Raw genomic sequence first — 13469 nt, 5'->3', positions numbered from 1 at the left:
CAAATTTATCTAACTATGTGCTTAGAAGCTCCAGAGTGGAACTCTCACCCCCCAGATTTCCTCAAGCGATATCAGTCAATTTCCAACCCAAAGTATGCCTGCTAGAGTTTTTGGCCACCTATACCACCTGTTTCTGCCCATGAAGGTGCCAACTCAACTGCCCAGTAGATAAGGCAGCAAGCTAGCCCTCTGATCCCTCACCTGCTCGCGTCCTCCCCTGCCTTTTAGAAGTGCCTGCTTTCCGCTTCAAAAAGAGGAGCAGTACCCTTCAGGCAGGAAGCCGATACCTTTCTCCCTAAGCTAGCTTTGGAATAAAAAGTCACTTTCCTTACCTCAGACCTTGCTCTTGTTAATTGGACGCTGCAAGCTGTGAGTGACTCAACCTGAGTTTTTGTTAAAACTGCACTATGCAGCACCCCTGTGTAGAAATTTGCTTATTATTAACATGACTGAGAAGCAGAGGATATCTGAAAAATGATTTCAGGAACACTGGTGATGTTTTTACACATACTAGACCCAAATTAGATAATACAAGGACTAATTCATAAACAAAACAAATAATTATGCTCAAGGGATCTTAGTGATTTTCCCATTTAGTAATAGGAGCAGCTTAGATAGAACTAGTGACTAATTTTTTATTAGCTTAGTAGCACCACTGCCCAAGAACATTTGCACCAGGGATATATGCTGAAATGTAAGAACTAAGAAGGCCATGTACCTAGGACACACTTGCTTAATTCAGAGGCATAAGCTCTGTCATTGTTCTCTTCTAATTGCCAAGTAGGATGGCCCTTAAAAATAAACTTAGATTAGCTGCAGCCTAAATCTACCAGTTCTGACGATCATCGTGTGTGTGTGTGTGTGTGTGTGTGTGTGTGTGTGTGTGTGTGTGTGTGCTGCCATCATAGAGTAGGAGTTTTCTTTTTTCCTTTTCCTTTTTTCTTGGCAGATAAATTATTAAATCTAATCTATAAAGCCAATTCAGTATTTCTGTGCCTGAAAGCCACTTGTTGGTTTGCTATTGGCACGTGTAGAAAGGTGATCAAGGCTCCTATCCAGGTAATGGGGATCTAGGTTATTCTAGCCTCAGTGTTCAGTTGCCAGGTCAGCTTCAGGAAGCAGGAGTTGAATTAGCATTTCTGCCTCGGGCACCACGGACATCATTAGTTTTAATCTCATAATTTTTGGTGGGGAGGGAACTGTTACCCAGGGACATCAATGATTTCAATCCCATAACTTTAGGAGCGGGAAGGGAATGCTTTCCCTTTAGGTCTCAGTACTGCAGACTTAAATACTGTACCCTGTGACTTTTTTTTTTTTAGATGGAGTCTTGCTCTGCTGCCCAGACTGGAGTGCAGTAGTGCGATCTAGGCTCACTGGAACCTCCACCTCCTGGGTTCAAGTGATTCTCCTGCCTCAGCCTCCCAAGTAGCTGGGATTACAGGTATATGCCACCATGCCCAGGTAATTTTTGTATTTTTAGTAGAGATGGGATTTCACCATGTTGGCTAGATTCGTCTCGAACTCCTGACCTCAGGTGATCTGCCCACCTTGGCCTCCCAAAGTGCTGGGATTACAGGTGTGAGCCACTGTGCCCAGTGACATTTTTCAATATCTAGTCCCATGAACTGAATAGAGGCATTTCAAAATAATTTAGAATTTTATAATCTTAATTTTTCCTCAGGAAAACCCAAGCGTTGCCATAATGTTCCTCTGAGTTAAAGAAAATCAGTTGCATACTTACGTGCTGGATGTCTACATTTCCAGGTCACTTATTACTTACCATAGCAGCAAAGACATAATGGTCATTATGGCAATATTCCGAGTCCTGAACAGGTCCAGAATGAAAGCTTTCTGCTGCTTTAGGGGATTTAGCTCCTGTAACCAAAATAATGCAAATAACCATGAGATAAAGAGGTAGTAAGGAAGTATCTTTGGCTATGATGCATGGGGAAAACTTATGCATGCAACTCTCAGTTCACCTTGACTATGCTTAGAAGTCTGGGGATTGGAGGCAATAGGGCATCTACATATATGACACTTATTCTGACACTTTAAAATGTTTGTAGCCCATTCTACACAGAAGCCTTTTAAATATATAACACCCCCTTTCCTATCTTGTTATACAAAGCCTGTTGGCTAACATAGCCTTTCACTGACTGACAGTCAGAGAATGGATGTCATTTACCACACTGATCTGTGATCCTCCGGACTGCCTATTGAAGGGTAGGGCCATGTAGTCCCTTCCTTGAGGCCACGTCTGCTTTTTACACTCTCTGTTTATTTGTTTTTTTTAGATAGAGTCTCGCTCTGTGGCCCAGGCTGGAGTGCAGTGGTGTGATCTCAGCTCACTTCAACCTCCACCTCCCAGGTTCAAGCGATTCTCCTGCCTCTCAGCCTCCTGAGTAGCTGGGATTACAGGTGAGCATCAACACATCTGGCTAATGTTTGTATTTTTTGTAGAGACGGGGTTTTACTATGTTGGCCAGGTTGGTCTCAAACTCCTGGCCTCAAGCAATCTGCCCACTTTGGCCTCCCAAAGTGCTGGGATTACCAAGCCTTGCTTTTTACACTTCTCTTGTTGTAGTCTTTTAGCATCAGAACAGACTTCAGTTTACTGGCGGGCCTTGGGCAAGTAACGATCCTCTCTGAACTTCAGCTTACTGCTCTATAAAATGGGTATATTAATTGGGAGTTGAGAGATTAAATGAGATCATGTATATATAGCTTAGCACAGTGCTTGAACCGTGGTAAATGTCCAATAAATTTAAACTATTATTATTATTACTGTATCATTGAGGAAAAGAGGCTAGCCATCAGGGGTCAGTGACAAATCTTTACTGCTATTAATGGGCTTATACTCTTTTACTTTTATTTATATTTATTTACTTGTTTGTTTTTTGAGAGGGAGTTTCACTCTTGTCGCCCAGGCTGGAGTACAGTGGCACGATCTCAGCTCACTGCAACATCCGCCTCCCAGGTTCAAGCAATTCTCCTGCCTCAGCCTCCTGAGTAGCTGGGATTACAGGCACCTGCCACCACACCCGGCTAATTTTTGTATTTTAGTAGAGATAGGGTTTTGCCGTATTGGGCAGACTGGTCTCAAACTCCTGACTTCAGGTGATCCATCCACCTCAGCTTCCCAAAGTGCTGGGATTACAGGTGTGAGCCACAGCGCCCGGCCTATTCTTTTGCTTTTAATTTGCTGATATTAACTTGCCATGAATTATGAATCAAGGTAACTAAGCTGATTAGAATTGAAACTAACATAAAAGTTATTAGGCTATGAGATGGAGAATCTCTCAGGGATGAAGTACCAAGACTTTGTGACTTTGTGGCCCTACAGTGCATGTGCAGTAAGAGACTGATAGAGGAGTTTCTATTATGAAGAAGTGGGAGTGCCAGGCCTGCCTTCACAGCAGGTGCTCTCCAAATGTGAGTGTCCTTCTTTCTAGGAATCATCAGACACTTAAACAGCTCACAGCCACATTGCCTTTTCTCTCCCACACTATTTGGATTGTAGAGCCCCAGAATATGCCCCCAGCAGAATAACCCTGGTATTATAACAAAGCAAAGCCACTGCATAAACTAGTGGGAACCAGACATCCTCTTGGAGGGTTCTGGGGTGGTGCACACAGACAGGACCTGTGGACCAGTCGTGTGCTAACACTTGGTGGTTCCACAGGGCCCTTCTCAAATGCAGGTTGCCAGGTTCCTCCCTGGGCTTGCCTACTTCTACTCTTTTGAACAGAGGCCTGAGAATCTGTATTCTTAAAGCACTTGTGTGATTGTGATGAGCAGCCAGGATTGGAAACCTCAAAACAAGAATATCCTTGTATCCAGTGGTTGTCCCTGGCCTGGGTGGAGGCACCAAAATGTCTTCGGATCAGGTACCAGGAGCAGGTTGAAGGTGCTTCTTCTGAAGCCAAGGATGCTTGAGATTGCTTTCTGAGACAATGCTCTACTCTATATCTTTTCCTGTCCAAGTTAATGCTACTGCCTCTAACATGAAGTGAAAAATCACAGTTATTAAGAGCATGTACTTTGGTGCCTGGGAGAACTAGGTCACAAATCCCAGTTTAACATCTGTGTGATCCTGGGCAAATTATTTAACTTCACTGTGCCTTAGTGTCTTTTTTTGAAAAAAAAAAATGCATGAGCAGAACACAGTGCCTGGCATTTGGTAGGCTCTTCAATATCATTCTAAATAGGGTGCATTTGCTGGCGCAGGGCTCCGCAGATCCTCCTAAAGAGGATCCTATGGGAGGTGAGCATGGGAGATGACCAGGCCTCAGGAAAGCGCAAGCCCCCTTTCCCTTAATGGGTTTGTCTAGTTCAGGCTAGATGTGCATCATGACAGGAAGAAAGAAGGCACTGTCATGCTGAGAATGGTGGCTCACATCTGTAATCCTAGCCCTTTGGGAGGCTGAGGCGGGAGGATTGCTTGAGCCCAGGAGTTTGAGACCAGCCTGGGCTGTGTCTCTACAAAAAAAATACAAAAAGTTAGCTGGGTTTGGTGGCAAGTGCCTGTAGTCCCAGCTTGGGAGGTTGAGGTGGGAGGATTGCTTGAGCCCAGAAGGTCGAGGCTACATTGACCTATAATTGCACCACTGCACTCCAGCCTGAGCAACACAGTGAGACTCAATTTTTTTTAAAGTGTGTATATATATATACACACACATACACATATATAAATGTGTATATATATGTGTGTGTGTGTGTGTGTATATATATATATAATATATAAAGGCACTGCTAGAACCATGTGTTTTAACACTGAACTATATTCTTATTTGTCCATAACTATATATCTCATATCTATTTTATGATTGCTTTCATCCATGTAGGTAGATCCCTACAACTAGACTGTAAGTTTCGCAGATAGGAATCAGGCCACCTAGCTGATAAATACCAATAAACACCGAGCACAGCCCCGAAGGGCAGAAGTGTTAGACATTCCCAGTGTTGTTGTTGTTTTATCCATTTAAATGGACTGAGACTTGAAATGGACTTCTTGATTTGAAGGGCAAAGGATTAAGGGATGTTTTGTCCTGGCAGCCCTCTGAGAGCTTGAGTTCATGGCCACTCTAAGCCTCTAGCCATAGCCAGAGTATCTGCTTCTGGAAAAGGTCCTGAAGGCCAGAGATCAGGGAAGCTGTCGGGGTGAGCAGTGGCATGCCCACTGTCCTCTACAGAGTTCTGCTTTCCGCACTACATGCTTTGGTGCAGGGCATGTATAATGTTACTGAAGCCACCACAGTCTTTTTTACGTGTCCTGAGCAGACTCCTACCTATCTCCTAGACAGGAATGCCCTGCCCCATCCTCTCCACTCATTTAAGTGAGTCCTGCTGTCCTCCCTGGCTTGGACCTGCCTCCAGCCATGGGCTACCCTGCTCTCTTTCTCTGTATTGCTGGCACACAGTGTCTCTACTTGGATACTTACCATTTCCTCCCTTATGCCATTCTTTATCTTTTTATCTAATCCTCTTGCCCATCTTAGTTACATTCTATGTTCCTTTAGAATTGGGGCTGTGTCTTATTTTCTTACTTCCTCTAGGAGCCAGCACGGTGTGTGGCACACTGCATATCCTTACAAACTGTCAGGAGGTGTGGCTGCTTCCATAGAATATCAACTTTTCCTTGTGGCCACCAGCTTTCAAGGGTGAATCCTCAAGCCTGTGCTTTCAGGCCTTAAGGTTCTAGACATGATACAGAGCGAGACTAAAGACAGGCATAGCTTCCTCAGCAGTCTGTGGTAAGATTCAGGGTACAGTGGAGAACCCAGCATGGACTAGCCCTGAAACATATTTTCCCACTTAATCTGGACATTTAAAAACCATCAGTTCATAGCTGTGTCAGTGGTTTGGAGCAATGCCAATAGAAAGTTGATGATAAACTTGCAAAATAAGGGGAACTAATATTTAATGAATGCTTGCTATTTGCTAAGCAGTTTACATATATTATTGCATTTAATTCTTATAAACAGCCCTTCAAGGTGGATTTTATCTTAGAATTTAATCATGATTGTGTTCCTAAGGCCTAGTGCAATGCCTGGTACATAGTGGGCACTTAACAAATATTGAATTAAGTTAAATTCCATAAAATCAAGAATGCATAGCTGATCTCAAGAGGAAACATCTGCAAATGCTTACCTCCACAGAATCAAATATCACTGCTGGTACAGCTATGTTGTTCATTTTTGCAGCTTTTTGGATGATATCTTCAGCCTCTCTAAATCTTCCCTGGGATATCAGCCATCGGGGAGATTCAGGAATGAACCTATAATTTATTTTTAATATTTAATAATTTTTCACAACAGCAGGGTTGGATACTATTAAATCTGAGTTTCCCCCAAATAGTTTTAATTTTGTAAAATTCTAGTTTGTCTTTTTAAAGGGAGTCCACATAGGATTTCTATTGGAGCATAGGAATAAATAAAAGCACCTTCAAGTTTCAAACTTCTGATCAAATTATAAGACTAATCATCAGTTGTGCTTGAGACCAGGACCAGACCATAAGGGGTGACATTAACTATGGGCATGTTTGAGCCAGGGCTCTGGAGAAGTTCATCCAAAACTTATAGGTAGTGTGGCTCATAAAAGAAACATAGCTACTAGACTATAAGTTCCCCTAGAGAAGAGACTGTCTTTGCAGTGGGTTCATCCTAAGGAGAATTGCTGGTGTCCCAGCTGGTGATGTTCACAGTTTATTGGGAAAAGGATGGCCAGGGCACCTGTGTTCTTGATCTTTTCCTTTAGTCAAAAGAGAAGGTGAGGGCACTGACACCCGCCTGTGTGGGGTCCCCATGGCTTTCAACAGATTCTCAGATCAGTGAGTGCCCAAACCAGTTTTTGGGAGATGAGCCCCAATGTTGTCTTTTTGTTAATGTCTAAAAGCTAATTGTTTTAAATTATATAGTCTATTCCCATTTATAGCTGATGCTCAAACACAGTTGCAAATAATAGGACTTTTGTTCTTTCTAAATTTTTATTTCTCAAAATCTTTTAGCCATTCCCCTGTCAGCTCTCATTTTCCTTACCTATTGTCAGTACAGATGGTCCCTAACTTATGATGGTTCTACTATAGGAGAAAAATGATATGCATTAAGTAGAAACCTTACTTTGAGTACTCATACATACAGCCATTCTGTTGTTCACTTTCAGTACAGTATTTAATAAATTACATGAAATATTCAACACTTAATTATAAAATCGATTTTGTGTTAGAAAATTTTGCCCAATTGTAGACTAATGTAAGTGTTCTGAGCATGTTTAAGATAGGTCAGGCTGAGCTATGATATTTGGTAGGGATGTAGGGCAGGCAAGCTCCAGAGTGGGGTTTGGCCCATGAAGGTTCTTGGCTTTGCCCAGGAAAGAATTCAAGGGCAAACTGGAAGTGGAAGAAAACAGCTTTATTGAAGAGGCAATGTTACAGCTCCGTGACTGCTCCTGCAGAGCAGGGCTGCCCCACAGGCAGAGAGTAGCAGCTCAGGACAGTTTTGCACTCATAGTTATAACTACTTTTAATTACATGTAGATGAAAGGTCAGTTTATGCAGAAATTTCTAGGGAAAGCGTAGTAATTTTTGGGTCATTGCCATGGAAAGGGGCGATAAAGCCTGAGTGTTGTCATGGCAACAGTAAACTGACATGGCACACGGGTGGGCGTGTCTTACGGAAAGCGTCTTCTGCCCTGGCTCTGTTTTAGCTGGTCCTCAATTTGGTCCGGTGTCCAAGCCCTGCCTCTGGAGTCGTGTCTGGCCTCCTACCTCAGTAGGTTAGGTGTATTGACCTAGAATATTCTCAATTTACAATGGGCTTATTGGGATGTAACTCCATTATAAGTCGAAGAGCATCTGTACTTACTTAGCCTGGAAAACAAGTTGTAAGCAGCAGACACAGAGTCCTCTATAGTTAATTGGCCCCAAATCCACGCTAGGAATTAGCTCAGAGCAAAACAAATGACCAACCAGCAGGTCCCCTCTCCAGCTTACTAGCACATGAGTTGAAAAATGAGCCTAGTTTGCATTTTTCAGAATATGCCTTTAGTTAGTCCCTATAGGAACTACAATAATGTTAGGTCACTGACTCTCAGTAATTAGAACTGTGCTGTCCAATAGAAACTTCTGAAATGTTCTGTATCTGTGCTAAGACAGCATCCACTAACCACATGTAGCTATTGAGCTAGTGTGATTGAAGAAATGAAAATTTAATTAATTTTAACTTAAATAGCTGCATGTGGCTGGTGGCTACTATATTAGTGCAGAATTAGAGATCTTACTACACAGCCACGATATACCTCATGGATGGATGCTTCTACTTTGGGCCAGTATCTTTCTCCAACCAGATTATGCTTAGAAATATCCTACCTTTTTTTCTACAGACCACTGGCCTCAGATTCTTAATGTTTAATCAGCTAGAAATTGCATAGCTTTCCTCATGTTGCATCTATGGCCTGCTTCCCTACCCTATCCCCACCCCCTATACACATACTCCATTCACACCTGTGGCCACTTACTGCCAAGCCTTTTAAAGGAAACTTGGGACATAAAAAGTCCCCCAAACCACCAGCAGTGCCTCTATGTAGGTTTACCTCCCATTTCTAGCCCACTGTACTCAGGGCCACTGGTATCTCCAGTTTTGAATTGCTTTGATTTTTTTTTGGTGCACATAATGTCAAATCTAGCTGATCATTTCAAAAGTCAATGGAGTGCCAAATGAGGTTGCACACTATAATCTCTCTGTAGATTTAATTCAGACTAAACAGGAGTGAGGTGTTGCTGGAGAGCTTGTCTCATACTGAGCAGGCGGCAGGGTCCATGTCAGCTCTAAGCATCCCTCCATACCCCAACCACTAGATGGATGAGCATCCTTTTGGGAAGCCCCACCTGCAAGGATGGGATGTTCAGAAGAAAGTTATTTTCTTTTACAGGAAAATGGTAAGACCACTGGTAAACGTTCAGGTGGAGCACTCAGCTTGTCAGTGCTGGTCCCGTGCTGGCCTCTGTCTGGGGCAAGTCCCTGGTACAGTATGCCCACAGCCAGGAGCATTCATGGACCAGCTCCTGGGGAACAGAAGAAAGAGCTCTCCTTAGGGCAGAGGGAGCAGGCTCCCTGTGGGATGGACCTTCTCTGCTGGAAACTGGAGGCTGACTCTGGAGGGCTAATGGATCAGAGCTGTTCATTCCTCGCTGTGACATATGGTCCCGAGGCAAAGATCCCATCCCTACTACTAATCTCTGTACAGCCCATCGGAGGCTTTATATTGTTATTCTCTCTCTCTCTTTCTCTCTGATAGAATCATACATTAATAAGATTGATTATAACTTTTTTTTTGAGACAGCATCTCATTCTATCCAGGCTGGAGTGCAGCAGCATGATCACATAGCTCACTGTAATCTCGAACTCCCGGGCTCAAGGGACCCTCCCACCTCCGCCTCCTAAGTAGCTGGGACTACAGGCGCTTACCACTGAACCCAGCTGATTTTTTATTTTTAGTACAGACAGGGTTTTGCCATGTTGCCCAGGCTGGTTTCAAACTGCTGGGCTAAAGTGATCCTCCCACCTTGGCCTCCCAAAGTGCTGGGATTACAGGTGTGAACCACCATACCTGGCTAATTATAACATTTTGAAAGTACTGGTCTCTTAGGTCAAAATGACAACTAGAGCCAGAGAACATAGTTTATTAAAATCATTCAGCTGAAGAGGCAGAAAAGAACCTTTGAATAATCTTGTCTTGTGTCTTGAGAGAACCTCTAGTCACTAACATCTTTTCCAATAAATTCAGCGAGCAAGGGAGTTGTGGAGAGAAGGGCAGATGATGATGATGATGATAATTACTCTCATTCAGAAAATTGCTCTGCTCTTGTAAATCTGGGATGCTTTCCTTGGAGGCACAGCTATGCAGATCATGGCCAGCCCTTATTCACTGCTCCTCAGGCCAGGCTTCCTGGTCCCCAGACAGGGTTCCAGAGGAATGCTGCAAATCAGAATAATACCTAACCTTTAACATACTGTCAACTCCCCCTGCACACTTCATGCCAATAATTTACACTGGTAAATCACAGCACTCTTACAGGTCATGAGAATACAGGGGCTTAGAGTGAGCCCACCTGACCTGCGCTGTCTAGTCAGACAGGTGGCCTGCCTGTCAATCTCTATGACTGCCTAACAGCTACAGTAAGATAAAAGCCTAGACAGCTTCCCAGTCAGGAGATGTCCAAAGGACAGGGCAACCATGAGGTCTAGTCTAAATTGTGAGTTCCAAAAAATGGTCAAAGAAGCTTGTGTGATGTGTAAGCAGGTAGAAGTTATGCAGTTCGGTGAAAACAGTCAGTGCTGGAAGATTTGACTTTGATATAATGAAATCAAACCAAGAATTAATGAGAGAGGAAGAGAATGAGAGAGAGATAGAGCCAGACCCACCAATGGAAGGAATCCCCTTTTCTCTTGCTTAAATATGAAAAAGCAAAGAAACAGGAAATCTCCAAAAAGAGGGTATGGGTATGTCTGACAGCTTGTTCCATGATTTTTAATTTATTCTTTCACCTGAAATCCCCCAGATAGTCATATTGGGTAAGACTGAGGCCAGAATCTTCAAACTTTGTTATTCCTATAACTGTTGTGTTAAAACTGAGTTGGGAGGTTGTGGGAGGAGAGAAGAGAACATCTCTCTAACAATTTATTAAATAAAAAGTAATTTTCTCACTCTTCAAGACATAGCAAATAAATAGGCACACTATCATAGTGCTAATAAACAGGCTTCCCTTTCATAGATGCTAATCATTATATGATAGGGAAGCTTGAAGAATTACATTAGTTGGATAGAGTGAGATTTTTCTAGAGACAGAAAAGCGATGAAAGAGCAGGGGGCAGAGTTAAAAACAACAAAATCCAACACCACCAGCTCCACAAATAACAAGTAGCAACAGAAAAGAGTGGTTGGTGTCAAGGAAGAGATTGGAATCCTGAGAATGTGCTTTTTAGGACAATGGAGACTCAAACTCCAGCACACAGGCCCACCCACAATGAGGCAAAAACTCTCCCGGCTTGGAAGCTGGCCTCCGCGAGTTCCGTGGAGGTCATGCAAGCCCAGGCTAGGTCAGCACCAGGCTCCAGGTGTGTTCCAGGTGTGCTGACCCGCAGCAGAGGGCCTGTCTGGGGACGAGTCACACTCACCACCACAGCGGGACACACAGCACTCCCGGCACCGTCAGCGCCAGCAGCAGCATCCGCCAGTCTCTGATGAAGTAAGCAAACAGTGGCAGCAGCATATAGCCAACTGCAAAAAATGTGCACACTCCTAATGTAGAGAATATAATACGAACTGACTTGCCAAGAATTTCTGTTCCTGTTCAAAACAAGGGAGGAGTATTAGCATATTAACTCACTTCAATATTTGCTTTTTATATCATTATGTGGCAGTTAGAGTTCAAACTATCACCACTTAGAAAAGGGGAAAGGCATTTGCCTCATGGCCCAGAGCAGGCATGGTCAGGGTAGAGGAAGGTGGGACGTGATCCAAGACTTGGCAACTTATAGAAGGTTGAATTTCTATGAGATTTTAATAGAGCCATAGATTTATTTATTTATTTTTAATTAATTTATTATTATTATTATTATTTTTGAGACAACGTCTCCCTCTGTTGCCCGGGCTGCAGTGCAGTGGCATGATCTCAGCTCACTGCAACCTCTGCCTCCCAAGCTCAAGTGACCTTCCCACTTCAGCCTTCCAAATAGCTGGGACTACAGGCGTGCACCACCACGCCTGGCTAATTTTTATATTTTTAGTAGAGACAGAGTTTCGCCATGTTGGCCAGGCTGGTCTCGAACTCCTGACCTCAAGTGATCCACCTGCCTTGGCCTCCCAAAATGTTGGGATTACAGGCGTGAGCCACCGCACCTGGCCAACTTATTTTAAGGCCATTCCATGTCATAAAAATATCATGCCCAGCCCCAAGAGCTAATCCCTTCTGAGAATGCCAAATTTCCAAAATAAGAGCCCCAACATGAGAAGCAGAGAGAGCATTTCAGGAGACAAGCAGTGGCTCTTCTGAGGGGCCATGTGGGGTCACGGTGTGTGTAGCCTTTCCAACAGTTCTGAACTGTAAATAAATAGACATTGGCCCATCAGGAAGCAGTGGAGAGTTCACCGTTTCCAAGACCTCAGGGCACACTTACCCATGCCTGAGCCCTGAGAAATCAGTTGGAGGGAGCTGGCTCTGAAGGTGCACAGACAGGCCTTCAGCACCCAGGACTGAATTCCCTGCAGCCATGCTGTGCCCAGAGATCGGCCCACGCAGACACAGTCCATTTGGACCAAGAAAAGAAAAGCAGGCGCTGTTCTGCTGCCCCTGCAGGCAGCAGCCCTAGACCTGGCCACACACCCATTGAACTCCACAGAGCTTTCCCTGAATAGCAGAAAGGCCCATGACTGCTTGGTGCGGGCACTGCTTTTTGGGAAAGGACATGCAGGCGACTATTGGCCTCTGCTCTGCTCACTGCCACATTGGATCACTCAGCACCAGATGGGAGTCCAAGAATAAAGCTCCTTCTCTTGTCACGGAGCTCCAGGCCTTTTCCACAGAGTCTGCCCTTGGTTCTCTACACCTGGGGCGGAGACTTGACCAATGGCAATGGCTCTACCTTTTGTTGGGGATCTGCCCCCGCTACAGAGAAGTGGCCTGGAAGATACAAAACAGATAATTCAAAGGTCATTCATGCTCGCATTTTAAGAGAGATTTTCTCGGTCACGTTTATCTGCTCTAGGCACAGGCTAAGGGATTAAGAGTTAATTCCAGAGAAGCAGCAAAATTACTCTGTTGGCTGGTTTCTCATTTTACCACCTACCTGTTCCCATTCCACCCCACTCATTCTCCTTCACTGTTCATAACTGAGAGATCTGCCTCAGTGGGTCCCTCTCGAGAGGCCATTTAAAAACCCAGACTGATAGAAACAGCCAGTACTTTGTGCCTCCTGCATCCCATGTTGGAGACAATTGCCCTCACCACCCAGAGCATTGCTCAGCCTATAAACCCATTTCCAAGGATAGGGCCTGACTTCTTTGAGGATCATGAGTACGATTTCCAGGTCTTTTCTGACCTCATTAATGACCTTCCTGCTATGCACTGGTTTCTAAACCCTTTGGCTGTGATTACGATGTGGAAATAAATAGAAGGTGCTTTATTCCTAAGCAGAGATTCAGCGGCAGAGGGTTTGATTTTGGAAAAGAGAAAGTGCGCAAGATCAAGTGAGAATCTTGTAGAATTGTGAGGCCAGAGGAGCTTTCTCCTACCTTCATGACCTTGTTAAGAAAGGAAAAGTTACACTACTGGGTTCCTGGATAATCTCCCTCTGTAAGCGTGGGTCTCAGACCGGAACAGTTATATAACTTTGCAGAATGCATGTTCGGGACAGAGACTTTGTAGGTCTCTCTCTTTGCCTTCCTGTGGACAGCAGGGATGGTACAAA

General features: G+C 44.0%; 1 protein-coding gene and 1 long non-coding RNA gene across 4 annotated transcripts in view; one reads left to right on the top strand and one right to left on the bottom strand.

Moving 5' to 3' along the window:
- Nucleotides 1-13469, bottom strand: part of SLC22A4 (solute carrier family 22 member 4) — a 50415-nt gene that overhangs the window by 10560 nt on the left and 26386 nt on the right. For 2 of the 3 annotated variants that reach the window (XM_055299448.2, XM_063612408.1), the window contains exons 4-6: nt 11178-11349; nt 6154-6280; nt 1784-1878 (exon numbers count right to left, since the gene is read on the bottom strand). In XM_055299448.2, coding sequence (XP_055155423.1) covers nt 1784-1878; nt 6154-6280; nt 11178-11349 — 394 coding nt within the window. The remainder of the gene's footprint in view (nt 1-1783; nt 1879-6153; nt 6281-11177; nt 11350-13469) is intronic. The other variant, XM_063612409.1, reaches the window with a different exon arrangement.
- The window catches only part of LOC129493360 (uncharacterized), a 52892-nt gene that overhangs the window by 36287 nt on the left and 3136 nt on the right, over nt 1-13469 (top strand). Inside the window, exons 4-5 of the long non-coding RNA XR_010114324.1 lie at nt 1323-1444; nt 2298-2421. This is a non-coding gene — a long non-coding RNA (uncharacterized lncRNA). The remainder of the gene's footprint in view (nt 1-1322; nt 1445-2297; nt 2422-13469) is intronic.

This window comes from Symphalangus syndactylus, chromosome 11 (genome assembly GCF_028878055.3).
Source record: "Symphalangus syndactylus isolate Jambi chromosome 11, NHGRI_mSymSyn1-v2.1_pri, whole genome shotgun sequence".
Lineage (NCBI taxonomy): Eukaryota > Metazoa > Chordata > Mammalia > Primates > Hylobatidae > Symphalangus > Symphalangus syndactylus.
Note: the sequence above shows the minus strand (reverse complement) of the source record. Positions and strands in the feature narration are given on the sequence as shown.